Raw genomic sequence first — 17,296 nt, 5'->3', positions numbered from 1 at the left:
TACTGCAGCAACTTCTACAACAAGTACAACTTCAGCTCCTACGACAACCACAACAACAGCACCCACTACAACACCTGCAGTTCCTACAAGTGTAGCTCCAGCGACCACTACACCTGATGTACTTACTACAACAATCACAACTACAGCTCCTGCTACAACAACTGTAGCTTCTGAGTCAACCACAGCAGCTGTCTCTATGCCAACCACTGCAGCTCTTACTACAACAACTGCTGCTCCAACAACCAGTACAACTCCAGAACCTACTACGACAGAACCTACTCGTACGACTGCAACGACTGCAGAACCTACCACAACAACCACTTTAGCTCCTACAACAAACATTGTTGTTCTTACAACCGCAACATCTGCAGCACCTTCTACAACAACTACAACTTCAGCTCCTACAATAACCACAACACAGCACCCACTACAACACCTGCAGTTCCTACAACTGTAGCTCCAGCGACCACTACACCTGATGTACTTACTACAACAATCATAACTACAGCTCCTGCTACAACAACTGTAGCTTCTACGTCAACCACAGCAGCTGTCTCTACGCCAACCACTGCAGCTCTTACTACAACAACTGCTGCTCCAACAACCACTACAACTCCAGAACCTGCTACGACAGAACCTACTCGTACGACTGCAAAGACTGCGGAACCTACCTCAACAACCACTTTAGCTCCTACAACAAACATTGTTGTTCTTACAACCGCAACAACTGCAGCACCTTCTACAACAACTACAACTTCAGCTCCTACAATAACCACAACAACAGCACCCACTACAACACCTGCAGTTCCTACAACTGTAGCTCCAGCGACCACTACACCTGATGTACTTTCTACAACAATCATAACTACAGCTCCTGCTACAACAACTGTAGCTTCTACGTCAACCACAGCAGCTGTCTCTACGACAACCACCTCAGCTCTAACTAAAACAACTGCTTCTCCAACGACCGCTACAACTCCAGAACCTATTACGACAGAACCTACTCCTACGACTGCTACGACTGCAGAACCTACCACGACAGCAACGGCAGCTCCTACTACAACATCTGCTGTTCTTACGACAGCAACTACTGCAGCACCTTCTACAACAAGTACAACTTCAGCTCCTACGACAACCACAACAACAGCACCCACTACAACACCTGCAGTTCCTACCACTGTAGCTCCAGCGACCACTACACCTGATGTACTTACTACAACAATCACAACTACAGCTCCTGCTACAACACCTGTAGCTTCTACATCAACCACAGCAGCTGTCTCTACGCCAACCACTGCTGCTCTTACTACAACAACTGCTGCTCCAACAACCACTACAACTCCAGAACCTACTACGACAGAACCTACTCGTACGACTGCAACGACTGCAGAACCTACCACAACAACCACTTTAGCTCCTACAACAAACATTGTTGTTCTTACGACCGCAACAACTGCAGCACCTTCTACAACAACTACAACTTCAGCTCCTACGACAACCACAACAACAGCACCCACTACAACGCCTGCAGTTCCTACAACTGTAGCTCCAGCGACCACTACACCTAATGTACTTTCTACAACAATCATAACTACAGCTCCTGCTACAACAACTGTAGCTTCTACGTCAACCACAGCAGCGGTCTCTATGACAACCACCTCAGCTCTAACTAAAACAACTGCTGCTCCAACGACCGCTACAACTCCAGAACCTATTACGACAGAAACTACTCCTACAACTGCAGAACCTACCACGACAGCAACGGCAGCTCCTACTACAACATCTGCTGTTCTTACGACAGCAACTACTGCAGCACCTTCTACAACAAGTACAACTTCAGCTCCTACGACAACCACAACAACAGCACCCACTACAACACCTGCAGTTCCTACAACTGTAGCTCCAGCGACCACTACACCTGATGTACTTACTACAACAATCATAACTACAGCTCCTGCTACAACAACTGTAGCTTCTACGTCAACCACAGCAGCTGTCTCTACGCCAACCACTGCAGCTCTTACTACAACAACTGCTGCTCCAACAACCAGTACAACTCCAGAACCTACTACGACAGAACCTTCTCGTATGACTGCAACGACTGCAGAAACTACCACAACAACCACTTTAGCTCCTACAACAAACATTGTTGTTCTTACAACCGCAACAACTGCAGCACCTTCTACAACAACTACAACTTCAGCTCCTACAATAACGACAACAACAGCACCCACTACAACACCTGCAGTTCCTACAACTGTAGCTCCAGCGACCACTACACCTGATGTACTTTCTACAACAATCATAACGACAGCTCCTGCTACAACAACTGTAGCTTCTACGTCAACCACATCAGCTGTCTCTACGACAACCACCTCAGCTCTAACTAAAACAACTGCTGCTCCAACGACCGCTACAACTCCAGACCCTATTACGACAGAACCTACTCCTATGACTGCTACGACTGCAGAACCTACCACGACAGCAACGGCAGCTCCTACTACAACATCTGCTGTTCTTACGACAGCAACTACTGCAGCACCTTCTACAACAAGTACAACTTCAGCTCCTACGACAACCACAACAACAGCCCCCACTACAACACCTGCAGTTCCTACAAGTGTAGCTCCAGTGACCAGTACACCTGATATACTTACTACAACAATCACAACTACAGCTCCTGCTACAACAACTGTAGCTTCTGAGTCAACCACAGCAGCTGTCTCTATGCCAACCACTGCAGCTCTTACTACAACAACTGCTGCTCCAACAACCACTACAACTCCAGAACCTACTACGACAGAACCTACTGCATGCGACTGCAACGACTGCGGAACCTACCACAACAACCACTTTAGCTCCTACAACAAACATTGTTGTTCTTACAACCGCAACATCTGCAGCACCTTCTACAACAACTACAACTTCAGCTCCTACAATAACCACAACTGCACCCACTACAACACCTGCAGTTCCTACAACTGTAGCTCCAGCGACCACTACACCTGATATACTTTCTACAACAATCATAACGACAGCTCCTGCTACAACAACTGTAGCTTCTACGTCAACCACAGCAGCTGTCTCTATGACAACCACCTCAGCTCTAACTAAAACAACTGCTTCTCCAACGACCGCTACAACTCCAGAACCTATTACGACAGAACCTACTCCTACGACTGCTACGACTGCAGAACCTACCACGACAGCAACGGCAGCTCCTACTACAACATCTGCTGTTCTTACGACAGCAACTACTGCAGCAACTTCTACAACAAGTACAACTTCAGCTCCTACGACAACCACAACAACAGCACCCACTACAACACCTGCAGTTCCTACCACTGTAGCTCCAGCGACCACTACACCTGATGTACTTACTACAACAATCACAACTACAGCTCCTGCTACAACACCTGTAGCTTCTACATCAAGCACAGCAGCTGTCTCTACGACAACCACTGCTGTTCTGACTACAACAACTGCTGCTCCAACAACCACTACAACTCCAGAACCTACTACGACAGAACCTACTCGTACGACTGCAACAACTGCAGAACCTACCTCAACAACTACTTTAGCTCCTACAACAAACATTGTTGTTCTTACGACCGCAACAACTGCAGCACCTTCTACAACAACCACAACTTCAGCACCTACGACAACCACAACAACAGCACCCACTACAACGCCTGCAGTTCCTACAACTGTAGCTCCAGCTACCACTACACCTGATGTACTTTCTACAACAATCATAACTACAGCTCCTGCTACAACAACTGTAGCTTCTACGTCAACCACAGCAGCTGTCTCTATGACAACCACCTCAGCTCTAACTAAAACAACTGCTGCTCCAACGACCGCTACAACTCCAGAACCTATTACGACAGAACCTACTCCTACGACTGCAGAACCTACCACGACAGCAACGGCAGCTCCTACTACAACATCTGCTGTTCTTACGACAGAAACTACTGCAGCACCTTCTACAGCAAGTACAACTTCAGCTCCTACGACAACCACAACAACAGCACCCACTACAACACCTGCAGTTCCTACCACTGTAGCTCCAGCGACCACTACACCTGATGTACTTACTACAACAATCATAACTACAGCTCCTGCTACAACAACTGTAGCTTCTACGTCAACCACAGCAGCTGTCTCTACGCCAACCACTGCAGCTCTTACTACAACAACTGCTGCACCAACAACCACTACAACTCCAGAACCTACTACGACAGAACCTACTCGTACGACTGCAACGACTGCAGAACCTACCACAACAACCACTTTAGCTCCTACAACAAACATTGTTGTTCTTACAACCGCAACAACTGCAGCACCTTCTACAACAACTACAACTTCAGCTCCTACAATAACCACAACAACAGCACCCACTACAACACCTGCAGTTCCTACAACTGTAGCTCCAGCGACCACTACACCTGATGTACTTTCTACAACAATCATAACTACAGCTCCTGCTACAACAACTGTAGCTTCTAAGTCAACCACAGCAGCTGTCTCTACGACAACCACCTCAGCTCTAACTAAAACAACTGCTTCTCCAACGACCGCTACAACTCCAGAACCTATTACGACAGAACCTACTCCTACGACTGCTACGACTGCAGAACCTACCACGACAGCAACGGCAGCTCCTACTACAACATCTGCTGTTCTTACGACAGCAACTACTGCAGCAACTTCTACAACAAGTACAACTTCAGCTCCTACGACAACCACAACAACAGCACCCACTACAACACCTGCAGTTCCTACCACTGTAGCTCCAGCGACCACTACACCTGATGTACTTACTACAACAATCATAACTACAGCTCCTGCTACAACAACTGTAGCTTCTACGTCAACCACAGCAGCTGTCTCTACGCCAACCACTGCAGCTCTTACTACAACAACTGCTGCTCCAACAACCACTACAACTCCAGAACCTGCTACGACAGAACCTACTCGTAAGACTGCAAAGACTGCGGAACCTACCTCAACAACCACTTTAGCTCCTACAACAAACATTGTTGTTCTTACGACCGCAACAACTGCAGCACCTTCTACAACAACTACAACTTCAGCTCCTACGACAACCACAACAGCACCCACTACAACACCTGCAGTTCCTACCACTGTAGCTCCAGCGACCACTACACCTGATGTACTTACTACAACAATCATAACTACAGCTCCTGCTACAACAACTGTAGCTTCTACGTCAACCACAGCAGCTGTCTCTACGCCAACCACTGCAGCTCTTACTACAACAACTGCTGCTCCAACAACCACTACAACTCCAGAACCTACTACGACAGAACCTACTCGTACGACTGCAACGACTGCAGAACCTACCACAACAACCACTTTAGCTCCTACAACAAACATTGTTGTTCTTACAACCGCAACAACTGCAGCACCTTCTACAACAACTACAACTTCAGCTCCTACAATAACCACAACAACAGCACCCACTACAACACCTGCAGTTCCTGCAAGTGTAGCTCCAGCGACCACTACACCTGATGTACTTACTACAACAATCACAACTACAGCTCCTGCTACAACAACTGTAGCTTCTACGTCAACCACAGCAGCTGTCTCTACGCCAACCACTGCAGCTCTTACTACAACAACTGCTGCACCAACAACCACTTCAACTCCAGAACCTACTACGACAGAACCTACTCGTACGACTGCAACGACTGCAGAACCTACCTCAACAACCACTTTAGCTCCTACAACAAACATTGTTGTTCTTACGACCGCAACAACTGCAGCACCTTCTACAACAACTACAACTTCAGCTCCTACAATAACCACAACAACAGCACCCACTACAACACCTGCAGTTCCTACAACTGTAGCTCCAGCGACCACTACACCTGATGTACTTTCTACAACAATCATAACTACAGCTCCTGCTACAACAACTGTAGCTTCTACGTCAACCACAGCAGCTGTCTCTACGACAACCACCTCAGCTCTAACTAAAACAACTGCTGCTCCAACGACCGCTACAACTCCAGAACCTATTACGACAGAACCTACTCCTACGACTGCTACGACTGCAGAACCTACCACGACAGCAACGGCAGCTCCTACTACAACATCTGCTGTCACAACTACTGCAGCACCTTCTACAACAAGTACAACTTCAGCTCCTACGACAACCACAACAACAGCACCCACTACAACACCTGCAGTTCCTACCACTGTAGCTCCAGCGACCACTACACCTGATGTACTTACTACAACAATCATAACTACAGCTCCTGCTACAACAACTGTAGCTTCTACGTCAACCACAGCAGCTGTCTCTACGCCAACCACTGCAGCTCTTACTACAACAACTGCTGCACCAACAACCACTACAACTCCAGAACCTACTACGACAGAACCTACTCGTACGACTGCAACGACTGCAGAACCTACCACAACAACCACTTTAGCTCCTACAACAAACATTGTTGTTCTTACAACCGCAACAACTGCAGCACCTTCTACAACAACTACAACTTCAGCTCCTACAATAACCACAACAACAGCACCCACTACAACACCTGCAGTTCCTACAACTGTAGCTCCAGCGACCACTACACCTGATGTACTTTCTACAACAATCATAACTACAGCTCCAGCTACAACAACTGTAGCTTCTAAGTCAACCACAGCAGCTGTCTCTACGACAACCACCTCAGCTCTAACTAAAACAACTGCTTCTCCAACGACCGCTACATCTCCAGAACCTATTACGACAGAACCTACTCCTACGACTGCTACGACTGCAGAACCTACCACGACAGCAACGGCAGCTCCTACTACAACATCTGCTGTTCTTACGACAGCAACTACTGCAGCACCTTCTACAACAAGTACAACTTCAGTTCCTACGACAACCACAACAACAGCACCCACTACAACACCTGCAGTTCCTACCACTGTAGCTCCAGCGACCACTACACCTGATGTACTTACTACAACAATCATAACTACAGCTCCTGCTACAACAACTGTAGCTTCTACGTCAACCACAGCAGCTGTCTCTACGCCAACCACTGCAGCTCTTACTACAACAACTGCTGCTCCAACAACCACTACAACTCCAGAACCTGCTACGACAGAACCTACTCGTAAGACTGCAAAGACTGCGGAACCTACCTCAACAACCACTTTAGCTCCTACAACAAACATTGTTGTTCTTACGACCGCAACAACTGCAGCACCTTCTACAACAACTACAACTTCAGCTCCTACGACAACCACAACACAGCACCCACTACAACACCTGCAGTTCCTACCACTGTAGCTCCAGCGACCACTACACCTGATGTACTTACTACAACAACTACAGCTCCTGCTACAACAACTGTAGCTTCTACGTCAACCACAGCAGCTGTCTCTACGCCAACCACTGCAGCTCTTACTACAACAACTGCTGCTCCAACAACCACTACAACTCCAGAACCTGCTACGACAGAACCTACTCGTACGACTGCAAAGACTGCAGAACCTACCACAACAACCACTTTAGCTCCTACAACAAACATTGTTGTTCTTACAACCGCAACAACTGCAGCACCTTCTACAACAACTACAACTTCAGCTCCTACGACAACCACAACAACAGCACCCACTACAACACCTGCAGTTCCTGCAAGTGTAGCTCCAGCGACCACTACACCTGATGTACCTACTACAACAATCACAACTACAGCTCCTGCTACAACAACTGTAGCTTCTACGTCAACCACAGCAGCTGTCTCTACGCCAACCACTGCTGCTCTTACTACAACAACTGCTGCACCAACAACCACTACAACTCCAGAACCTACTACGACAGAACCTACTCGTACGACTGCAACGACTGCAGAACCTACCACAACAACCACTTTAGCTCCTACAACAAACATTGTTGTTCTTACAACCGCAACAACTGCAGCACCTTCTACAACAACTACAACTTCAGCTCCTACAATAACCACAACAACAGCACCCACTACAACACCTGCAGTTCCTACAACTGTAGCTCCAGCGACCACTACACCTGATGTACTTTCTACAACAATCATAACTACAGCTCCTGCTACAACAACTGTAGCTTCTACGTCAACCACAGCAGCTGTCTCTACGACAACCACCTCAGCTCTAACTAAAACAACTGCTTCTCCAACGACCGCTACAACTCCAGAACCTATTACGACAGAACCTACTCCTACGACTGCTACGACTGCAGAACCTACCACGACAGCAACGGCAGCTCCTACTACAACATCTGCACGAGCAACTACATCTACAACAAGTACAACTTCAGCTCCTACGACAACCACAACAACAGCACCCACTACAACACCTGCAGTTCCTACCACTGTAGCTCCAGCGACCACTACACCTGATGTACTTACTACAACAATCACAACTACAGCTCCTGCTACAACACCTGTAGCTTCTACATCAAGCACAGCAGCTGTCTCTACGACAACCACTGCTGTTCTGACTACAACAACTGCTGCTCCAACAACCACTACAACTCCAGAACCTACTACGACAGAACCTACTCGTACGACTGCAACAACTGCAGAACCTACCTCAACAACTACTTTAGCTCCTACAACAAACATTGTTGTTCTTACGACCGCAACAACTGCAGCACCTTCTACAACAACTACAACTTCAGCACCTACGACAACCACAACAACAGCACCCACTACAACACCTGCAGTTCCTACAACTGTAGCTCCAGCGACCACTACACCTGATGTACTTACTACAACAATCATAACTACAGCTCCTGCTACAACAACTGTAGCTTCTACGTCAACCACAGCAGCTGTCTCTACGCCAACCACTGCAGCTCTTACTACAACAACTGCTGCACCAACAACCACTTCAACTCCAGAACCTACTACGACAGAACCTACTCGTACGACTGCAACGACTGCAGAACCTACCACAACAACCACTTTAGCTCCTACAACAAACATTGTTGTTCTTACAACCGCAACAACTGCAGCACCTTCTACAACAACTACAACTTCAGCTCCTACAATAACCACAACAACAGCACCCACTACAACACCTGCAGTTCCTACAACTGTAGCTCCAGCGACCACTACACCTGATGTACTTTCTACAACAATCACAACTACAGCTCCTGCTACACCAACTGTAGCTTCTACGTCAACCACAGCAGCTGTCTCTACGCCAACCACTGCAGCTCTTACTACAACAACTGCTGCTCCAACAACCACTACAACTCCAGAACCTGCTACGACAGAACCTACTCGTAAGACTGCAAAGACTGCGGAACCTACCTCAACAACCACTTTAGCTCCTACAACAAACATTGTTGTTCTTACGACCGCAACAACTGCAGCACCTTCTACAACAACTACAACTTCAGCTCCTACGACAACCACAACAGCACCCACTACAACACCTGCAGTTCCTACCACTGTAGCTCCAGCGACCACTACACCTGATGTACTTACTACAACAATCATAACTACAGCTCCTGCTACAACAACTGTAGCTTCTACGTCAACCACAGCAGCTGTCTCTACGCCAACCACTGCAGCTCTTACTACAACAACTGCTGCTCCAACAACCACTACAACTCCAGAACCTGCTACGACAGAACCTACTCGTACGACTGCAAAGACTGCGGAACCTACCTCAACAACCACTTTAGCTCCTACAACAAACATTGTTGTTCTTACGACCGCAACAACTGCAGCACCTTCTACAACAACTACAACTTCAGCTCCTACGACAACCACAACAACAGCACCCACTACAACACCTGCAGTTCCTGCAAGTGTAGCTCCAGCGACCACTACACCTGATGTACCTACTACAACAATCACAACTACAGCTCCTGCTACAACAACTGTAGCTTCTACGTCAACCACAGCAGCTGTCTCTACGCCAACCACTGCTGCTCTTACTACAACAACTGCTGCACCAACAACCACTACAACTCCAGAACCTACTACGACAGAACCTACTCGTACGACTGCAACAACTGCAGAACCTACCTCAACAATTACTTTAGCTCCTACAACAAACATTGTTGTTCTTACGACCGCAACAACTGCAGCACCTTCTACAACAACTACAACTTCAGCACCTACGACAACCACAACAACAGCACCCACTACAACGCCTGCAGTTCCTACAACTGTAGCTCCAGCGACCACTACACCTGATGTACTTACTACAACAATCATAACTACAGCTCCTGCTACAACAACTGTAGCTTCTACGTCAACCACAGCAGCTGTCTCTACGCCAACCACTGCAGCTCTTACTACAACAACTGCTGCACCAACAACCACTTCAACTCCAGAACCTACTACGACAGAACCTACTCGTACGACTGCAACGACTGCAGAACCTACCACAACAACCACTTTAGCTCCTACAACAAACATTGTTGTTCTTACAACCGCAACAACTGCAGCACCTTCTACAACAACTACAACTTCAGCTCCTACAATAACCACAACAACAGCACCCACTACAACACCTGCAGTTCCTACAACTGTAGCTCCAGCGACCACTACACCTGATGTACTTTCTACAACAATCATAACTACAGCTCCTGCTACAACAACTGTAGCTTCTACGTCAACCACAGCAGCTGTCTCTACGACAACCACCTCAGCTCTAACTAAAACAACTGCTTCTCCAACGACCGCTACAACTCCAGAACCTATTACGACAGAACCTACTCCTACGACTGCTACGACTGCAGAACCTACCACGACAGCAACGGCAGCTCCTACTACAACATCTGCAGCAACTTCTACAACAAGTACAACTTCAGCTCCTACGACAACCAGAACAACAGCACCCACTACAACACCTGCAGTTCCTACCACTGTAGCTCCAGCGACCACTACACCTGATGTACTTACTACAACAATCACAACTACAGCTCCTGCTACAACACCTGTAGCTTCTACATCAAGCACAGCAGCTGTCTCTACGACAACCACTGCTGTTCTGACTACAACAACTGCTGCTCCAACAACCACTACAACTCCAGAACCTACTACGACAGAACCTACTCGTACGACTGCAACAACTGCAGAACCTACCTCAACAATTACTTTAGCTCCTACAACAAACATTGTTGTTCTTACGACCGCAACAACTGCAGCACCTTCTACAACAACTACAACTTCAGCACCTACGACAACCACAACAACAGCACCCACTACAACGCCTGCAGTTCCTACAACTGTAGCTCCAGCGACCACTACACCTGATGTACTTTCTACAACAATCATAACTACAGCTCCTGCTACAACAACTGTAGCTTCTACGTCAACCGCAGCAGCTGTCTCTATGACAACCACCTCAGCTCTAACTAAAACAACTGCTGCTCCAACGACCGCTACAACTCCAGAACCTATTACGACAGAACCTACTCCTACGACTGCAGAACCTACCACGACAGCAACGGCAGCTCCTACTACAACATCTGCTGTTCTTACGACAGCAACTACTGCAGCACCTTCTACAACAAGTACAACTTCAGATCCTACGACAACCACAACAACAGCACCCACTACAACACCTGCATTTACTACAACTGTAGCTCCAGCGACCACTACACCTGATGTACTTACTACAACAATCATAACTACAGCTCCTGCTACAACAACTGTAGCTTCTACGTCAACCACAGCAGCTGTCTCTACGCCAACCACTGCAGCTCTTACTACAACAACTGCTGCTCCAACAACCAGTACAACTCCAGAACCTACTACGACAGAACCTTCTCGTATGACTGCAACGACTGCAGAAACTACCACAACAACCACTTTAGCTCCTACAACAAACATTGTTGTTCTTACAACCGCAACAACTGCAGCACCTTCTACAACAACTACAACTTCAGCTCCTACAATAACCACAACAACAGCACCCACTACAACACCTGCAGTTCCTACAACTGTAGCTCCAGCGACCACTACACCTGATGTACTTTCTACAACAATCATAACGACAGCTCCTGCTACAACAACTGTAGCTTCTACGTCAACCACAGCAGCTGTCTCTACGACAACCACCTCAGCTCTAACTAAAACAACTTCTGCTCCAACGACCGCTACAACTCCAGAACCTATTACGACAGAACCTACTCCTATGACTGCTACGACTGCAGAACCTACCACGACAGCAACGGCAGCTCCTACTACAACATCTGCTGTTCTTACGACAGCAACTACTACGGCACCTTCTACAACAAGTACAACTTTAGCTCCTACGACAACCACAACAGCACCCACTACAACACCTGCAGTTCCTACAAGTGTAGCTCCAGCGAATACTTCACCCGATTTACTTACTACAACAATCATCACTACAGCTCCTGCTACAACAACTGTAGCTTCTACGTCAACCACAGCAGCTGTCTCTACGACAACCACCTCAGCTCTAACTAAAACAACTGCTGCTCCAACGACCGCTACAACTCCAGACCCTATTACGACAGAACCTACTCCTATGACTGCTACGACTGCAGAACCTACCATGACAGCAACGGCAGCTCCTACTACAACATCTGCTGTTCTTACGACAGCAACTACTGCAGCACCTTCTACAACAAGTACAACTTCAGCTCCTACGACAACCACAACAACAGCCCCCACTACAACACCTGCAGTTCCTACAAGTGTAGGTCCAGTGACCAGTACACCTGATGTACTTACTACAACAATCACAACTACAGCTCCTGCTACAACAACTGTAGCTTCTGAGTCAACCACAGCAGCTGTCTCTACGCCAACCACTGCAGCTCTTACTACAACAACTGCTGCTCCAACAACCAGTACAACTCCAGAACCTACTACGACAGAACCTACTCGTACGACTGCAACGACTGCAGAACCTACCACAACAACCACTTTAGCTCCTACAACAAACATTGTTGTTCTTACAACCGCAACATCTGCAGCACCTTCTACAACAACTACAACTTCAGCTCCTACAATAACCACAACTGCACCCACTACAACACCTGCAGTTCCTACAACTGTAGCTCCAGCGACCACTACACCTGATGTACTTTCTACAACAATCATAACGACAGCTCCTGCTACAACAACTGTAGCTTCTACGTCAACCACAGCAGCTGTCTCTACGACAAACACCTCAGCTCTAACTAAAACAACTTCTGCTCCAACGACCGCTACAACTCCAGAAACTATTACGACAGAACCTACTCCTATGACTGCTACGACTGCAGAACCTACCACGACAGCAACGGCAGCTCCTACTACAACATCTGCTGTTCTTACGACAGCAGCTACTACAGCACCTTCTACAACAAGTACAACTTCAGCTCCTACGACAACCACAACAACAGCACCCACTACAACACCTGCAGTTCCTACAAGTGTAGCTCCAGCTAATACTTCACCCGATTTACTAACTACAACAATCACAACTACAGCTCCTGCTACAACACCTGTAGCTTCTACATCAAGCACAGCAGCTGTCTCTACGACAACCACTGCTGCTCTGACTACAACAACTGCTGCTCCAACAAACACTACAACTCCAGAACCTACTACGACAGAACCTACTCGTACGACTGCAACAACTGCAGAACCTACCTCAACAACCACTTTACCTCCTACAACAAACATTGTTGTTCTTACGACCGCAACAACTGCAGCACCTTCTACAACAACTCCAACTTCAGCTCCTACGATAACCACAACAACAGCACCCACTACAACACCTGCAGTTCCTACAACTGTAGCTCCAGCGACCACTACACCTGATTTACTTTTTACAACAATCATAACTACAGCTCCTGCTACAACAACTGTAGCTTCTACGTCAACCACAGCAGCTGTCTCTACCCCAACCACTGCAGCTCTTACTACAACAACTGCTGCTCCAACAACCACTACAACTCCAGAACCTGCTATGACAGAACCTACTCGTACGACTGCAAAGACTCAGGAACCTACCTCAACAACCACTTTAGCTCCTACAACAAACATTGTTGTTCTTACAACCGCAACAACTGCAGCACCTTCTACAACAACTACAACACCTTCTACAACAACTACAACTTCAGCTCCTACAATAACCACAACAACAGCACCCACTACAACACCTGCAGTTCCTACAACTGTAGCTCCAGCGACCATTACACCTGATGTACTTTCTACAACAATCATAACTACAGCTCCTGCTACAACAACTGTAGCTTCTACGTCAACCACAGCAGCTGTCTCTACGACAACCACCTCAGCTCTAACTAAAACAACTTCTGCTCCAACGACCGCTACAACTCCAGAACCTATTACGACAGAACCTACTCCTATGACTGCTACGACTGCAGAACCTACCACGACAGCAACGGCAGCTCCTACTACAACATCTGCTGTTCTTACGACAGCAACTACTACAGCACCTTCTACAACAAGTACAACATCAGCTCCTACGACAACCACAACAACAGCACCCACTACAACACCTGCAGTTCCTACAACTGTAGCTCCAGCTAATACTTCACCCAATTTACTTACTACAACAATCATAACTACAGCTCCTGCTACAACAACTTTAGCTTCTACGTCAACCACAGCAGCTGTGTCTACGCCAACCACTGCAGCTCTTACTACAACAACTGCTGCTCCAACAACCACTACAATTCCAGAACCTGCTACGACAGAACCTACTCGTACGACTGCAACGACTGCGGAACCTACCTCAACAAACACTTTAGCTCCTACAACAAACATTGTTGTTCTTACGACCGCAACAACTGCAGCACCTTCTACTACAACTACAACTTCTGCTCCTACAACAACCACAACAACAGCACCCACTACAACACCTGCACTTACTGCAAGTGTAGCTCCAGCAACCACTACACCTGATGTACTTACTACAACAATCACAACTACAACTCCTGCTACAACAACTGTAGCTTCTACGTCAACCACAGCAGCTGTCTCTACGATAACAACTGCAGCTCTAACAAAAACAACTGCTGCTCCAACGACCACTACATCTCCAGAACCTACTCCGACAGAACCTACTCCTACGACTGCTACGACTGCAGAACCTACCACGACAGCCACTGCAGCTCCTACTACAGCATCTGCTGTTCTTACGACCGCAGCGAATGCAGCACCTTCTAAAATCATTTCAACTTTAGCTCCTACGACAACCACAACAACAGCACCGACTACAACACCAGTAGTTCCTACAACTCTAGCTGCCACGAGCACTACACCTGCTTTACTTACTACAACAATCACAACTACAGCTCCTGCTACAACAGCTGTAGCTTCTACGTCAACCACAGCAGCTGTCTCTACGACAACCACTGCAGCTCTAACTAAAACAACTGCTGCTCCAACGACCGCTACAACTCCAGAACCTATTACGACTAAACCTACTCCTACAACTGCTATGACTGCAGAACCTACCACGACAGCAACGGCAGCTCCTACTACAACATCTGCTGTTCTTACGACAGCAACTACTGCAGCACCTTCTACAACAACTACAACTTCAGCTCCTACGACAACCACAACAACAGCACCCACTACAACACCTGCAGTTCCTACAACTGTAGCTCCAGCGACCACTACACCTGATGTACTTACTACAACAATCACAACTACAGCTCCTGCTACAACAACTCTAGCTTCTACATCAACCACAGCAGCTGTCTCTACGACAACCACTGCAGCTCTAACTAAAACAACTGCTGCTCCAACGACCACTACAACTCCAGAACCTATTACGACAGAACCTACTCCTACGACTGCTACGACTGCAGAACCTACCACGACAGCAACGGCAGCTCCTACTACAATATCTGCTGTTCTTACAACAGCAACTACTGCAGCACCTTCTACAACAACTACAACTTCAGCTCCTACGACAACCACAATAACAGCACCCACTACAACACCTTCAGTTCCTACAAGTGTAGCTCCAGCTAATTCTTCACCCGATTTACTTACTACAACAATCACAACTACAGCTCCTGCTACAACACCTGTAGCTTCTACGTCAAGCACAGCAGCTGTCTCTACGACAACCACTGCTGCTCTTACTACAACAACTGCTGCTCCAACAACTACTACAACTTCAGAACCTACTACGACAGAACCTACTCGTACGACTGCAACGACTGCAGAACCTACCACAACATTGAATGCAGCACCTTCTAAAATAACTACAACTTTAGCTCCTACGACAACCACAACAACTGCACCTACTACAACACCTGCAGTTCCTACAACTGTAGCTCCCACGACCACTACACCTGCTTTACTTACTACTCCGATCTCAACTTCAGCTCCTGCTATAACAACTGTAGCTTCTACGGCAACCACAGCAGCTGCCTCTACGACAACCACTGCAGATCTAACTACAACAAGTGCTGCTGCTACGACGACTACAACTACAGAATCTACTGCCACAGTACCCACTCATATGACTGCTATAACTGCAGATATTACCAGATCAACAACTGCAGTAGCTGCTACAACAACTGCAACTTCAGCTCCAACGACAGCCACAACAACAGCACCTACTACAGCACCTGCAGTTCCTACAACTGTAGCTCCTATGACCACTACACCTGCAGTACCTACTGCAATAATTATAACTACAGCTCCTGCTACAACATCTGTAGCTTCTATGTCAACCACAGCAGCTGCCCTTATCACAACCACTGCAGCTCCTTTGACAACTACAGCTCTTACGAAAACAACTGTAACTCATATGACAACTGTAGCACCTATTTTGACAACTACAACTGAAGCTACAACAACAACCACAATTACAGCAGCTAGTACAACACCTGCAGTTCCTATAACAAGTGCCGCTTCTACAACAACTGCAGCTTCTACAACTTCTGCAGGTCCAACGTCAACTGCAGCTCTTACGACAACTACTGTAGGTCCTGCAACCAATACAACTGGAGCTCCTGCAACAACTGCAACCACAGCTCCTACTACAATAAATGTAGCTCGTACAACATCAACTGTAGCTCCTACGGTTTCTGCGATTGCTGAACATACGACGACAACTCTACCTCCTACGACAACACCTGTAGCTGCTACCACAATAACTGTAGATCTTTCAAATACTACAACAGCAGTAACTACAACAAAACCCACAACTACAGCTCTTACTACAATAAATGTTGCTCCTACGACAACCACAACAACAGCCCCTACAACAACCAGTTCTGCTCTTACTACAACAACTGTGGGTTCAACAATCACTACAA

At 47.2% G+C, this 17,296-nt stretch overlaps 2 protein-coding genes across 2 annotated transcripts; both read left to right on the top strand.

Moving 5' to 3' along the window:
- Nucleotides 1–192: 192 nt before the first annotated feature.
- Nucleotides 193–2,835, top strand: LOC123726590 (mucin-5AC-like; the record flags this gene model as incomplete). Its single annotated transcript, XM_045693694.1, has 1 exon — nucleotides 193–2,835. A coding segment is annotated over one exon (2,643 nt), but the record flags the coding sequence as incomplete, so codon positions are not given.
- Nucleotide 2,836: 1 nt separating this feature from the next.
- Nucleotides 2,837–16,823, top strand: LOC106570132 (mucin-5AC-like). Its single transcript, XM_045693693.1, has 12 exons — nucleotides 2,837–6,123; nucleotides 6,841–7,277; nucleotides 8,114–8,120; nucleotides 8,204–8,314; nucleotides 10,724–10,828; nucleotides 11,426–11,545; nucleotides 12,143–12,334; nucleotides 12,503–12,631; nucleotides 13,226–13,354; nucleotides 14,336–14,464; nucleotides 14,588–14,722; nucleotides 16,247–16,823. Exons 1-12 carry the CDS (start codon nucleotides 3,089–3,091, stop codon nucleotides 16,821–16,823), a joined length of 5,106 nt encoding a protein of 1,701 aa, XP_045549649.1. The 5' UTR covers nucleotides 2,837–3,088.
- Nucleotides 16,824–17,296: the final 473 nt, after the last annotated feature.

Source organism: Salmo salar, chromosome ssa14 (genome assembly GCF_905237065.1).
Source record: "Salmo salar chromosome ssa14, Ssal_v3.1, whole genome shotgun sequence".
NCBI lineage: Eukaryota > Metazoa > Chordata > Actinopteri > Salmoniformes > Salmonidae > Salmo > Salmo salar.
Note: the sequence above shows the minus strand (reverse complement) of the source record. Positions and strands in the feature narration are given on the sequence as shown.

Coding starts and splice junctions, on each gene's coding strand:
- LOC106570132 (XM_045693693.1), top strand. CDS start 3,089: ATGACAACCACCTCAGCTCTAACTAAAACAACTGCTTCTCCAACGACC. Junction 11,546..12,142: donor TGCAGCACCTTCTACAACAA/GTACAACTTCAG, acceptor CTACAACTCCAG/AACCTATTACGACAGAACCT. Junction 14,465..14,587: donor TACAGCACCTTCTACAACAA/GTACAACATCAG, acceptor TCATAACTACAG/CTCCTGCTACAACAACTTTA.